The sequence below is a fragment of the Geotrypetes seraphini genome, chromosome 1 (assembly GCF_902459505.1).
Source record: "Geotrypetes seraphini chromosome 1, aGeoSer1.1, whole genome shotgun sequence".
NCBI classification, from domain to species: domain Eukaryota; kingdom Metazoa; phylum Chordata; class Amphibia; order Gymnophiona; family Dermophiidae; genus Geotrypetes; species Geotrypetes seraphini.
In genome coordinates this window covers 146,589,506-146,604,057 of record NC_047084.1, presented here as the reverse complement: position 1 = coordinate 146,604,057, position 14,552 = coordinate 146,589,506, and the positions used below count along the sequence as shown (strand labels likewise).

General features: G+C 41.2%; 1 protein-coding gene across 2 annotated transcripts in view; it reads right to left on the bottom strand.

The window, feature by feature from the left end:
• Positions 1–1,298: 1,298 nt before the first annotated feature.
• Positions 1,299–14,552, bottom strand: part of SCOC (short coiled-coil protein) — a 45,162-nt gene continuing 31,908 nt past the window's right edge. Inside the window, exons 2-4 of one of the 2 annotated variants that reach the window (XM_033939580.1) lie at positions 8,017–8,088; positions 7,850–7,933; positions 1,299–4,618 (exon numbers count right to left, since the gene is read on the bottom strand). In XM_033939580.1, coding sequence (XP_033795471.1) covers positions 4,476–4,618; positions 7,850–7,933; positions 8,017–8,088 — 299 coding nt within the window. In that variant the 3' untranslated portion in view covers positions 1,299–4,475. The remainder of the gene's footprint in view (positions 4,619–7,849; positions 7,934–8,016; positions 8,089–14,552) is intronic. The other variant, XM_033939590.1, reaches the window with a different exon arrangement.

Below are 14,552 nucleotides of genomic sequence, written 5' to 3'. Positions count from 1 at the left end.
AGACTGTGGTCTGATGCTGGTCACCTATGAGATACCGCCTGAGCCATAAGTTCCCGTTTATCCATCAAGGGCTCATACTGATGTCCATTATTTAAATAAGTTTTTTCATTCTTTTCTATTTTTTGATTCCTTCCCAATTCAGACTTTTTATCCAAGGGAATAAGTGTGCTAGCCAATTCTTTAGTATTAATTTCAGGATAGTATTGGCTATTATCTAAAGGGTTATATTTTTGTGCTATAAATAATAGAACACACTTCTCTATGCGCATTTAATTTTCCACACCTACCTATCTATGGTTAGTTGTGTTTTTTTTGGGGGGGAGGGATAGTGCTCTGGTTTGAAATATTTTGTCTTGTACTGAAGAACTGCTGTACAACCTGTTACAATTGATGGACTGGGTGTGTTACGGCTCATGTATCCATGATAATCTGTTTTGGTTTTTGTATTGCTTTTGAAAAACAAAAAAAATTTTAAAAATCATTTAACACAATTGATACGGTACTATACAGTTTGAAATTGCTGTAGCTCAGGATCTAGTCAAGGGCCATTATCATGAGCACCCTGAAAACCTAAACATCCATGTTCTTTTTGCTAAACACACACTAAATAAATCTATTTCATAAAATGTGGTCAACTCAAAACTGAATAAATAGCTACTCTGAGAGAGAGACAGTGACAGTACACAGGATGCTGCTACAGGGCTATTGGTTTTAAGTTTCATAAGGTAAGAACATAAGCATTGCCATACTGGGACAGGACTATCAAGCCTAGTAACCTGTTTCCAACAGTAGCCAACCTAGGTCACAAGTACCTATCATTGGATACCAGGGAAAATACTGGTTATAATGTGTAATATCTGTATACTGTAAGCCATTATTTGCAATATAAATACAGGGCAAAAGTATGGTATCTTAACCCAGTCTGATTTTTGAGATATCCATACTTAATATACATGAAATACATTTGCAAACATTGTTGTTGTATACATATCTATCTCATGCAGAATTAGGGGCATCCTAAAAATCTCAGTGGGTAAGTGTGCCCCAAAGACTGGCTTGAGAACCCCTGGGCAAAAGAACAAAAAAATGAGTTAAAATAGAACATGGCTTGGTATAAAAAACATTCAATTACTATATATTAAATCATTTACTTACTGGTAATCACTATTATGCACAGAAATTAATCTGTTCCAAGTCTTCTGTCAAACAATTTCTTTTCATTTGATTCTGGATCATATAAATAGGATTTGGCCAAATCCAATTTAGTAAACAAATGCATACAGTGGTGGTACACAATGTTGAGTATAAACTATATTTAAGTCTAGCTACAAATAGTCCACATCAGTTTTTCATATTAGCAGGCCAAGAAAACATACACCTCAGAGACCTCTAGCTGTTTATATAATACAGTGCTTCTTAAACTCTGCCAAGATTCCAGTGATACTAACTGAACAGCTGGACATATATGCTGCAACTTTATCACAGGTCTGCAAAAAACTTTTTTTTAAAAGCTGTTTTGGTTATTCCACGTAATCTTTGTTTTTTGGTGTGCTGAATCCGAAAATGACCTATTTTGTCATAGCGTTTCCTGACAATTTAGGTAACTATGTTAAATAAGGCAATACCTCAAAATAGATGGAAATAGACTTCTAAAATTACAATTTTATTACAAATTTTTTCATGAAAATCCTTTTTTGAACTGAAATGAGCTCACCTACACACACTAAACTCAATTCTTCTTCCCTGTGAGGCTCCTCTTAGTGCATTTACGATTGTGAGTAGCATCTGGAATGTCTCCCTGAAGCATCCAACAGTAGTCTGCCATCATTGTAATGCTCCATTTTCCCTGGTATCTCCTTTCCATCTCTTTAATGTCTTGATGGAATCGTTCACCTTGTTCTTCACTCACAGCTCCCAAAATTTCAGGAAAGTAGTCAAGGTGGGACTAGAGGAAATGCACTTTCAAACTCATCAGACAACCTAAAGCTTGAAATGCTTTCAGCATTCGTCCAACGATCTTTTTCTAGTGAGGATCTTTGTTATTGCCTAAAAATTTCTGTACGCCTTCTTTAAATGCAATCCACCCTTCTTTTTGAGGATCCGTCATGGTATTGACTATACTATAAGCCTTCTAATGTCTGGTCCGAACACACCTTCTTTCAATTTTGCCTCCAACAGGCCTGGAAACTTGGTGACCAAGTATTTGAAGCATTCTCCATCTCTTGGAAGTGATTTTACAAATTGCTTCATCAATCCCAATTTTATGTGGAGAGGTGGTAGAAGAACTTCATGGGAAGGTACCACAGTTTCTCAGAGGACATTATTTTCAACGACTGTTAGCACCCTCGGCTGCCAACTCTTCTTGGTCAAGTGATTTTGTCGGTCTCGACTGTCCCATAGACACAGAAAACAAGGGTATTTGGTATACCCAGCTTATTGCCCGAGCAGCATGCACAAGACCTTCAAGTCCCCACACACTTGCCAACCATGGTCTTCATATTTAAGTTTACATAGAACCAATTCCAAGTTCTCGTAGGTTTCCTTCAAGTGTACGGAATAACCTACAGGTATGGAAGTGTAAAAACCAATGTTGTGGAGTAAAACTGCTTTGAGACTTCTTTTTGAAGAATCTATAAAAAGACGCCATTGCTTTGAATCATATTGGATTTTAAATTGACCCATCAGACCTTCGACATCAATGGACAAAGTAAGGAACAAACTCCTTTTCACGATGTCTGAACCATGAAGATGACACTCCTGGCAACAACAAATTCCTGCTTTTCAGCCTTGATCCGAGTAACTCAGCGGCATCTTTGGGAAGATTAAAGTCTTACCAAATCATTCATCTCCTCCCGAGAAAACAATTTTGGTCTTGTATCATCTTCAAAGTAAGAACTTGATTCATCATCTGGTTCAGATATGACTTCATCTTCATCGGAGCTAGGTATCTCCAAGGTAGCAGGGGACTTGGGTACTGGTATATCTGTGCCATGGGGGATGGGATGAATTGCTGAGTGAAGATTGGGGTATGAAATGGAATGCTTCCATATGGAATTAAACCCTTTCACATCGCATGAACAAAAGTAACAGTCATCACTATGGTTCTTTTGCTCTCACCATACCATAGGAATCCAATAACAGAAAGATATTTTTCTTACCCTTGAACCAGTTTCGGAGGTCCTCAACACACAATTTGCACACTTTATGAGGCATCCAAACTTTATCTTGATCTCCAATTTTTAGTCCAAAATATGCGAAGTATACTTTTTTCACAAAGTCTGTAATATTCTGCTGTTGCTTCAACACTGTATATTCTCCACAGATGAAAGAGAAACTGTCTGGCGAATTAATACACTTTCGCAGAGCCATAACATAACGGTTGAAGAATGACGAGCTAACACGAACTGCGATAAAGTGTGAACAGCCTAGAACCAAGAACCTGATGATGATTCGTGTACGTGTGTGGACTGCAGGAGAGAACAGCTCTTTGTCTTTATACGAGTTGTCACAGTGCTGGCCAAACCCCCCCTGCACTGACTGTAGCTGCTGCTATCTGCCCTGAGTCTCCCTCCCTCTGGATTCTTCTGGAAAGATTAACCCCTTCTACTATTAAAAGCACAGACTCAGGGCTGAGGCTTACACATACAGCATGCTGCTGAGTATCCCAGTAGTCAGACATGTCACTCAGAGCAGCACTTGTATTCACCCCCTTTGCAGGGGGGAGGGGCAGAGATTGTTTACCTGCAAATAACAAAGGGCCAGAAGAGAACTAGGGAAATGAGGAAATAGAATTTTTTTTCCCCTAAAACTTGCTTAGCTTATGTATGCATTGCTGATCATCAGATTTACAGTGCTATATTTTTTTACCTAACTTGGACAACTCCTTTAAGGTTTTTTTGGCATTTTATATCTTAAATGCACTTATGTGAATTAATTAATAGTAATTTGGACTTTAAATTTGGTTAAAACCCATAATATAAATAAAATTGATAAATTTGAAGACAATTTTGCATTTTGTGGCAAATCATGATGTCTAGGAGTTTTTTTTCAATATTTTATTTGTTTTCAGCACACCAAAATACATAAAAATTAGATGAATAATGTTTTGTTGTTCTTTATATGGAATTTGTATTTTTTGTGGTCATTCATGAATATTTGTTATTAAGACATAACGAATAATCAAATAAATAAAATAAAAAAAAAAAAGAAATTAGATGAAAATAATCAAACAGCTTTTTAGTCGCAGACCTGTGATCAGTAGCAATTTTTTAAATACCTATTCCAGGAAAATGTGCATCATCCATATCTGGTTTCCAGTTACAATCCAGCCCCCACAATATAGGCCAGAAAGAAGGATATTTCTATATCTGTGAAAATGATTTACTTAATACAGGCTTTTAACCCACTAGCCAAAGTGCATTTACAAAAAAGATCTGCCACAAGCAATACATTGAGGAAAGCAAGGACACAAAACATTACTTTCGCTTGCTTTTAGTATCGGTTGTTTGGAAAACACTAGAAGCAGACATGAGATTTTCAATATACTGTCCAAGAACTTGATTTTCAGATTTCAGTTTCAGATTTTCTTCCTTTACTGCATCTACTCGTGCTGACAAATCTGTGAAAGAAGAGTACATGTTTCAAAATTTGTTCCTAGAATCAAACCTAACATTGCCAAATTTTACTTGATAGCCACTAATCATAAGAACATAAGCAATGCCTCAGCTGAGTCAGACCTGAGGTCCATCGTGCCCAGCAGTCTGCTCACGCGGCGGCCCAACAGGTCCAGGACCTGTGCAGTAATCCTCTATCTATACCCTTCTATCCCCTTTTCCAGCAGGAAATTGTCCAATCCTTTCTTAAACTCCAGTACCGTACTCTGCCCTATTACGTCCTCTGGAAGCGCATTCCAGGGGTCCACCACACGTTGGGTAAAGAAGAACTTCCTAGCATTTGTTTTGAATCTGTCCCCTTTCAACTTTTCCAAATGCCCTCTTGTTCTTTTATTTTTTGAAAGTTTGAAGAATTTGTCCCTCTCTGAATTAACACTATGCCACTATTACACTGCCATGCAGCAATTTTGTGAGTGCAAATTTCAGTTGAGCTTACTTATTTGCATGCAAGCAGACATAAAAAAAACATTACAAGGAGAAAATCTAGGATATAAATTTGAAAATTGAGCCCATTTTCTCTTAGTAATTTAAGTTTTGACTCTATGCAAATGAACCTATGCATAAAAAAGAACAAGGGCCAATAGAAAGAAACACATGAAATGGAAATTAAACTACATTAACTAAAGATGAGAGAGGGGTCCTTGGTAAGAAGGAAGCTGGCTGCAGAATGGAGTACTGTGCCACAAAAGATGGTCCGCCAGAGGAAAGGATGATGCAGGGTATGCTTCAGGCAGCCTATAAACCCTGCTACCGTCACGTATGCTGGGACTCCTGTCTGCCTCGTCTTCTCTCCCTCACCCCTGGACCAGCAGCGGCAGCTCAGTGTGTTTTTAACTTTGTCTCTCAGCTGCTGCTAGCATTAGTTTAGATGTGGTTCCATCAGGCAGCCTCGGGGCCTTTGCTAGGCTGGCCCGCTTCGATGATGCTAGGCGGGCTGGCCTAGCAAAGGCCCCAAGGCTGCCTGATGAAACCACGTCTAAACTAATGCTAGCAGCAGCTGTGTGGCGACGTTAAAAGCACACAGTGAGCTGCCGCTAGAGAGAGGGGAGGTATTGCTGGACAGGGAGGAGAGAAGGGGTACTGTTGGACAAGGGAAGGGAGAAGGGGTGCTGCTGGCCTGGCAAAAGGAGAGGGAAAGGAAAGGTGCTACACACTGGAGGGAAGGGTGAGATGGTGCATGGGGAGAGAGCATGTTGGGTTAGTGGGTGGAGGAGGGTTGCCACTCAAGGGAAGAGGCAAGGCCAGACAGCAAGCGTGCAGGAGGCAAAAAGTGTTGGACTCATGGAGAGGATGAGAGAGATGGATGGGGAGGACAGAAAGGAGGGAAAGAGAAATGTCACACTAGGGGGGGAGAGGAAGAGAGAGAAAGAGACAGAGAGATGTTGGTTAGGGGAGGGAAGGAGGACTAGAGGAGAGAAGCATGCATGAGGAAGAGAGAAAGAAATGTTGGACTGGTGGAAAGGAAGAAGAAATGTTGGACTGGGAGGAAGGCCAGAAAGGAGGAAGGGAAGGGAGATGGACTTCAAGGAGTGGAAAAGGAGGAAGGGAGAGAGAAATGTTACACTGGGGGAGGGGTGAGATGACTAAATGAAGGAAGAGATACCAGACCAGGGAATGGAAGGGAAGGAGGGAAGTCTGGTAGCGCTACAGGAATGATAATAGTAGTGGTAGCACACAGAGATGTCAGACCACTGTGGGGGTGGGGGAAGGAGATAAGGAGAGAGATGTCAGACCACTGTAGGGGTGGGGGGAGGAGAGAAGGAGAGCGATGTCAGACCACTGTGGGGGCTGGGGGAGGAGAGAAGGAGAGCAATGTCAGACCACTGTGGGGGTTGGGAGAGGAGAGAAGGAGAGAGATGTCAGACCACTGTGGGGGCTGGGGGAGGAGAGAAGGAGAGAGATGTCAGACCACTGTGGGGGTTGGGGGAGGGGAGGAGAAGAGAGATGTCAGACCACTGTGGGAGGGAGGAGGAGGAGAGAGATGTCAGACCACTGTGGAGGGGGAGGAGATGTCAGACCATGGAAATGGGGAGGGAAGGAGAGAGAGATAGGAAGGGAAGATAAGACATGGAAAAGTAGATTTTGAGAAGAAAGCAGAAAAATTGAATGTTAAGTTAATGCAAGATAGATGTAGGGCAGAAATTGAAGGAGAAAAAAACAGTCAATGGTTAAGAAGGCCCTGGAAACAGTTAAAAGCACAGAAAAATAAAGTCACCAGACAACTAAGGTAGGGAAAACAATTTTATTTTCAATACAGTGATTGAAATGTGTCAGTTTTGAGAATTTATATCTGCTGTATTGTGTGTATATAAAAATTGAAAGGAAAAAATTGCATTACAATTAGTAAAGAGGGCAGGATCTGGGGCAGAGCTTGGGTGGGTTTAGGGCGGAGCTTGGGAGGTCTGTGGTTGGGGGTACTTAACTTGAAGTAGTTGAGAAACACTGCTGTAGGCAATCAGCTAGCACCAGTGTCTCTCCTCTCCCGCCCTCTTCCCTGTTGGCACCCCCTACTGGCATCTCAGGGCTCGTCTAGAAGGCCTCTGCACATGCACAGATGTCGACATGATGATGTCACGCATGTGTGTGATGTCATTACGGCAATGGCCATGCACTTCCAGGTGCCTCGAGCTGTGGCTACTACCTGCAGCCCTCACTACATTTCCGACTTTGTTGCGGCCCCAGATCATTTTTGAGTTGTGCAGGCCTGGTCTAGCACCTAGCTATTTAGCAGGCCATTTTATATTTAACAATTCACAAAGTTCACGGCGTAAATATGTTCTATTTGTTTTCCTACCTGTTAAAGGTTGCTCACATAAGACATTTTCAATAGTTAGTGTCATATCAAATGGAAATATTTGACAAAGATTTTACTCTTAATTATTTCTTATTATTATTATCAACATTTCATAAAATTGTTAAAAACTTACTAATTTGCAAAATATTATATGTTTAATGCTTTGTAATTCATTGAGAGAGTTCAGTTTTCTCTTTGCCTTGTTAACCACATAGAACTTCACAGTATTGTGGTATATAAATACATTTTTGTTATGTTACAAATACATGATTACAAAACCATTACACGTATTACCTACCATCTGTGCCACCAAAGACCACATCAGATAATCTTTCCCCTAATCAAAACTTGCCACAGAAGTTCCAAATGTCAAATTTCTAACCTTCCAGAGTATGCTGAAGCTCCAACACCTGATTAATAAGTCGTGTTTTTTCTTCCAATTCAACCTGGTTTTCAGCTTCAACAGCTGTAATGAACCAAATACATTTCAGTGAACTGCAGAGTAAAAGGTTTACTATCTCAGAGCAAAGATTGACCGACTTATCTTACCATCCATATCGGCATTCATCCCCACAGGATGTACACTGTTCTGCCTGGAATGCCGTACTGGCGAAGGGTGCTCTGCAAGGCAAGACATCAGCATTAGAAAGAACATGACCATAAAAGATGGTCTTTTATGCCGGAAGTCGTTTTTTCAATGGCTAAATAGGAAGATATCTGAATTCATTTGGAACAAGAAAAAACCTCGAATTGCCCTTGCCAAACTAAAAGCCTCTAAGATTAACGGTGGTCTTAACTTTCCAGATTTTTATAATTATTATATTGCTTCACTAGCTAAATATGGTGCTTACTGGCTCACTGACTCTTCTCCTCAAGATCCTCCTGCATGGTATGAAATGGAGTGCTTTTTATGCATGCCTCTACACACCTCCTGTCTATGAACGATATCATTACCCAGACACTTGAGAAAGTACTCTTTGCTGAGTTCAACGCAACATGCTCTTCATCGTCTAGATAAATTGGCTGGGATCTCAGTTTATGATAGTCCACTTATGTCCCTTTGGAATAACTCTAAAATCCAAAACCATGGCAAAGCCCTCTCATGGAAAAGATGGCAGCGGGCGGGTCTATGGTTTGCCCATCAATTATTTACTCCCAATTCGTCAATTCCTTTTGATGAAATTTGCTCTACATTCTCGCTGCCTCCTTCTGTTTATTCCCAATGGCTCTCACTCATTGGAGTACTATCTCATATGCATATACGCTTTGACTTTATGACTTCCATTCATACTATTCGCCATTGGTCTGCACAGATTTTACTAAAAGGTAAAGCAATATCTCTTTTCTATAGTATTTTAAGAGATCATTCCTTTACCTTTTCACCCCACTCTATGAAACATTGGGACAATATACTCATTACTCCGCTTTCCGACATTGATTGGGAACTTTTCTGGTCTTCAACAAATCGCCCACTTTTATCTTCTAGAGTTTCACAATCAATGTTCTTTATTATGTGGAATGCAGTATGGACCCCATTTCGTATGTGGAAAGCCAACTTAAAACAAGATTCTGTTTGCTGGAACTGTTTAAAAGATGTGGGAACTCTTGACCATATGTTTTTTCACTGTACTCTGGTCCGCTCCTTTTGGTCTCGCATTTGGAACACCATTCAATCTATTACTAACTGCTCAGAAGAGATCACTATGGACATTGTAATCCTTCGCTCTCAACATCCCTGCTTTGCACAATCAAACTGTCCTCCTAAACTTATCGATACCATGCTTGTGACTGCTCTCATGTATATTCTAAAAAATTGGAAATCATCTTCGCTATTAGACTACACTTTTTGGTGGAACTCTCTGTGTATGTTTCATAGATTTGAATCCTATGCATATGAGAAAAAAACTACATCCAGAACCCCAATTATCTTGAAACGTAACAAATCACCTTGGTCTTTTCTAGATACCTATGTACGCTCTGCTTCGTAGACACTCCTGTCTTCCCTCTCTTTCCTCTTCTGTTCTGCTTTCTCACCTTTTCTCTTTTCTTTTCTTGTTCTCCCTCACTCTCTCTTGTATATTCTTTACATGCAGTTCTAATAGTAGGAACATTTCTTACTGTTCTGTTCCTCTATAGTTGAATATAGATTTGCAGGTTCTTTATACAGAAAACTTTATTTCAATTTTATGTATTTGAACTGCTTCCTGTATTTTCTAAAATACTTAATAAAAATTATTGAACTAAAAAAAAAAAAAAAAAAGAAAGAACATGACCAATCATTCTTTAAAACTGGAAAGTTATAGAAATCTCCAGTCTGTTACCTGACATTAAGGAATCTTCACATTTTCTATAATACTCTTCTTATTACTATCAATCAAAAACTACCTTTTGGGGGAAACAGTCTTGGAACAAGCTCTTCATTTGGGGGCAGGATAAGGGGATATTTCTAGATCTACAAAGCTCTTCTATTGCAGGAAGCCCCAGTAGACCCGTATAGGGAGGCCTGGGAGGGTGCCTTAGGGCTACAGGGAGTGATGGTTTCTTGGCAGCGATGTTATAAAAGGCTTTTTCAATTTTCTGAGTCCTCTATTATAGAAAATGGGTACAAAATGGTGGTATCTGTCCCCTCTTAACATTCATAGGTTTGTTCGCCTGGCCTCAGATCAATGCTGGAGAGGGTGTGCTGCCAGGGGAGATTTTCTTCATATGTGATGGAACTGTTCTATTATCAAATTGTATTGACACCTAGTGGGACAATTGGTGGTGCGAGTTTTGCAAAAGCATTGTCTTCTCCTTCCAGCCTGTTTGCTGAATGTTCCTTTGCAGGGATATTCGAGCTATGAGCAACGTTTAATGGCATATATCTTTATGGCAGCTCGTATGGTCCTGGCAGCGATGTGGAAGCAACCGGGATGTCCGGCTTTGTCTGCTTTATATCCAAATTGAACAATATACAACTCATGTCCAAACTGACTGTTTTACGCCATAACACCATGCCTACTTATGGCAAAATATGGGAGGCTAAGTAAATACCAAAAAGTCCAAAGGACAGAGAACCCATGGGTATAAAACAGTACAAAAGGAACTGGGAACGGACAATGAACATTCCACTGAAGATCACTGATGCAAAACCAAATTGTTTATGTCAGAAAAGGACACAAGCAGAAGGTGTGAACCCGACACAGATAACGCAACATATTAAATCACATACAACAGCATGCTAGGAGCTTCCACCTATTTTGATTTTAGAAAATTACTGAAGACCCAATTATTTGATAAATTTGTATCCTAATTGTATTCTGTCATCTTTTTAAAATTTTATGCATTTCTTATGTTTTATTATCTGATGTATTTTCATTTTAAATTGTATTCTTCGCTGTATGATCAGTTTTTATTTGTTGTGAACCGCCTAGAACCATTCCTGGTTAGGCGGCATATAAAAAAATAAAATTATTATTATATACAACAAATGATAAATGTCAAAGATATATATATGTGATAAACAAAACATATAATAATGTATATACAAATTCATAAAAATGAAACCAAACCTGTGGCGTATATGTTCACTGATGACAGGTCTGGGATAAAACAAAGCTGTGTAGTAAAAATATGGAAATAGGACATCAAAAATACCATATTTCATCAAGAGAAAAACTCTAAAAAAAAAACTACAGCATAACATAATATTTACATAAGACAATAAAAGAGCACAAAATATGTAGATGCGTAAACAAACTAGGGCCTAGTTCTTTCATTCAAATAGCTTTTGAAGTTTGTTTACGCAGCTACATGTTTTGTGCTCTTTTATTGTCTTTTGTAAATATTATGTTATGCTGTAGTTTTTTTTTTAGAGTTTTTCTCCTGATGAAATATGGTATTTTGATGGTCCTATTTTTACTACACAGCTTTGTTTTATCCCAGACCTCTCATCTGTGAACATATACACCGCAGGTTTGGTTTCATTTTTATGAATTTGCATATACATTATCATATGTTTTGTTTGTCACATATACATATCTTTGACATATTTATCATTTGTTGTATTTATATAAATTTATTTATTTGATTGGCCTCTGGTATTGATTTGTATGGCTTATGAAAATTTTTTATATGATGTGATTTAATATGTTGTGTTATGTTTTTATGTTTAGTGACCCCTGATGCAGGCGTTCCTCAGACGCCGAAACAGTGCTGTGTCGGGGCCACAGCTTCTGCTTGTGTCCTTTTCTAAAATAAACAAGTTGGTTTTACATCAGTGATCTTCAGTGGAGTGTTCATTGTCCGTTCCCACTTCCTTTTATACTAAAATATGGGAGGCTTACATAGAATGCAAAGCGCACCCAAGTTGAAGCTCTGTTTTGATTGTCATTTAGATCTATGTTTGCTATAAGACCTAGGGGGGAGGGGGAGGGGTGGGGGTGTTGGGTTGACTGTTTTTGTTGGGTTATATTGCTGGATTGTTGGCTTGAGTTTATGTATTGTACATTCATTAGCTCTGTAATCTTGTCATTGTCTCAAAAAAAATTTTGAAAATAAAGATTAAAAAAACAAAACTAACTTTAAAAGCAAGGCTCAGGTTGCCAAGTGTGGGTTTATTTTTTTAACTGCTACAGCACCTAGGTTTTTCTGGTAATGAGCAGCATGACAGGACCTACAGAAAGCAGGGATCAGCAGCAAGCCTATTAATGGGCATCCCTTCTGCCTATCGCAGTTTGGGGGGGTGCTTTCGGGTTTGGGTGCTTTCGGGTTTGGGGGGGTGCTTCCAGCAGGAAGAAGTGGGAATCCCTCCTGCTGATCATGGCAGGGGTATTCCTCCCCCCAAGATCAGATGAGCCAGCAAGACTCCCCGAAACCATAGCTTCGGGGAGACTAGAGAATGACACGGTGGCTGTTACCCGCGGCTAGCCTCGGGTAACCCGCCAAAATGGTGAGGAAAAAATCTATGTTCACCGTGGCTACGGGGACAAGGCCATTCACCCCATGGAGCGGTGAATGGCCTTGTCCCCACAGTTAAGGGAGGGAACGTATGCGGTCACCTATCGCGCTCCCTCCCTACTGCCACCTTCCTTACTGCCGCCGCCGAGTTGAAACAGCTCCCTTTCTCCCTCCCTGCCCCTTACCTTCGTGGCCGCGAGTCTAAATTGCCTTCTTACAGCAGCCGGAGCATTGAAGTGTATGGCTGCCGTAAAGGTCATCTCTGACGCAACCGGAAGTTGCATCAGAGACAACCTTTACGGCAGCCATATGCAACTACAACGCTCCGGCTGCTGTAGGAAGGCAGTTTAGACATCGCCGGCCACAGGTAAAGGGCAGGGAGGTTTGTCAGACCGGGCCTGTTGTCCAGGGGAGGGGTTGTAAGCGCCACAAAGGTAAGGGGCAGAGAGGAGGAAATGTGGGGTAGAGAGGAAAAGACGCTGAAGGGAAATGGGTAAAACAGAGTGGGGAGAAGGACGCTGAAAGCACATGGGGAAGACAGGGGGGGAGAAGGATGCTGAAAGCACATGGGGAACACAGAGTGGGAGAAGACGCTGAAGGGAAATGGGGAAGAGAGAGTGGGGAGAAGATGCTGGCAAGGAAAAAGACAGAGATGCCAGACTATGGGGGGAGTGGAGGGAAGAAGATGGGTGCCAGACCAATTTGGAAGGGGGGGAGGAAGGGAGTGGCACAGTAACAGAGCAAATGGAAGACGTAGCGAGAAGACAGACAGAGGATGGAAGGAATTGAATGAGAAGATGAGGAAAGCAGAAACTAGACAACAAAGGTAGAAAAAAAATTATATTTCTTTTTCCTTTTTTTCTTCAGGATAAAGTAGTATATTAGTTGTATTGATAAAAATTTATAAACAAAGCCCTGCCAGTTGAACATCTCTTTCTCCAGTTCAGCAGCCAGAACTTTGATTTATTAGGAAGGAATAAGCTAAATATTGCAGTACTAAGGCCTGAATGGATGTTGCAGAGACGGTGACGGGGCGGTGAATGGGATGGCAGTGACGGTAAAGGGCAGTGAATGGGATAGCGGTGATGGGGTGGTGAAGGGGACGGTGGGCCGGGCACGGTGCAGTGACAGGGACAGATTTTTCCCCCGTGTCATTCTCTAGGGGAGAACTGCTAGCTCAGCTGATCAGGGATAACTTCCCCTTCCACAATCAGCTTATGGCTGCTGAGGCCTGACTTTAGGATCCCGTGGCAGCATAGACAGGTGGCTGAAATGTAAGCCAGGATTTTCTGGGCCTACATTTCAGTTGCCTACTTGGCTGAATTTAGGTGCAATTCTGTAACCGGCGCTGCTGAGTGATTGACACATGATCGGCGCGAGAACTGACGGCAGCCATTCAGGGAGCGGTTATTTGAGTGGGCAGACTTGTTGGGCCGAGGGCCCTTTTCTGCCGTCATATTCTATGTTTCTATGTTAAGGCCATTCACCATCCCTTGAAGCAGTGAACTAGCTTGTCTCCACAGTTATGGGAGGGAACTTGCGCAGTCATTGATGGTGCATCTATCTTCCTCCTTTCCTTCCCCTCATCTTTCCGTGACAATTTTCTGGTTTTCTTTCGTCTCTCAGCTGCCCAACACGGCATTCATCAAGTCACGTGTGACTGCCGAAACTTCTCCTCTGATGCAACCGGAAACAGGAAGTTGCAGCAGAGGAGAAGTTTCGGAAGCCAGACACATCTTGATGAAAGCCGGGTCAGGTAGCAGGGAGACGAAAAAACATCAGAAAATCATCACGGTAAGGTGAGGGGAAGGGAGGAAGCGATATGCCCGGATGACGGTGATCGGGAGAGAGGTTGCTTGACCGTGCGCAAGCTGTAGGGAAGTGTAGAGGGGGGTGAGAGAAACAGTCGCTGAAGGGAAATGGGCAAGAGAGAGTGGGGAGAAGACGCTGAAGGGAAATGAGCGAAAGAAGATGCTGAAGGAAAATGGAGATGATGTATTCAGCCCCTGGCTTTGAGTTACTTAAGTAGCAGGAAAGTGCAGACACGCCTGAAGTCTTTTTTTCTCCTCTTTATGATAAGCCAAGGCTCCGACTTCAGAAGGACTTTTATTCTCACTGCTCTACACATTTGATGGTTATTTTGATAT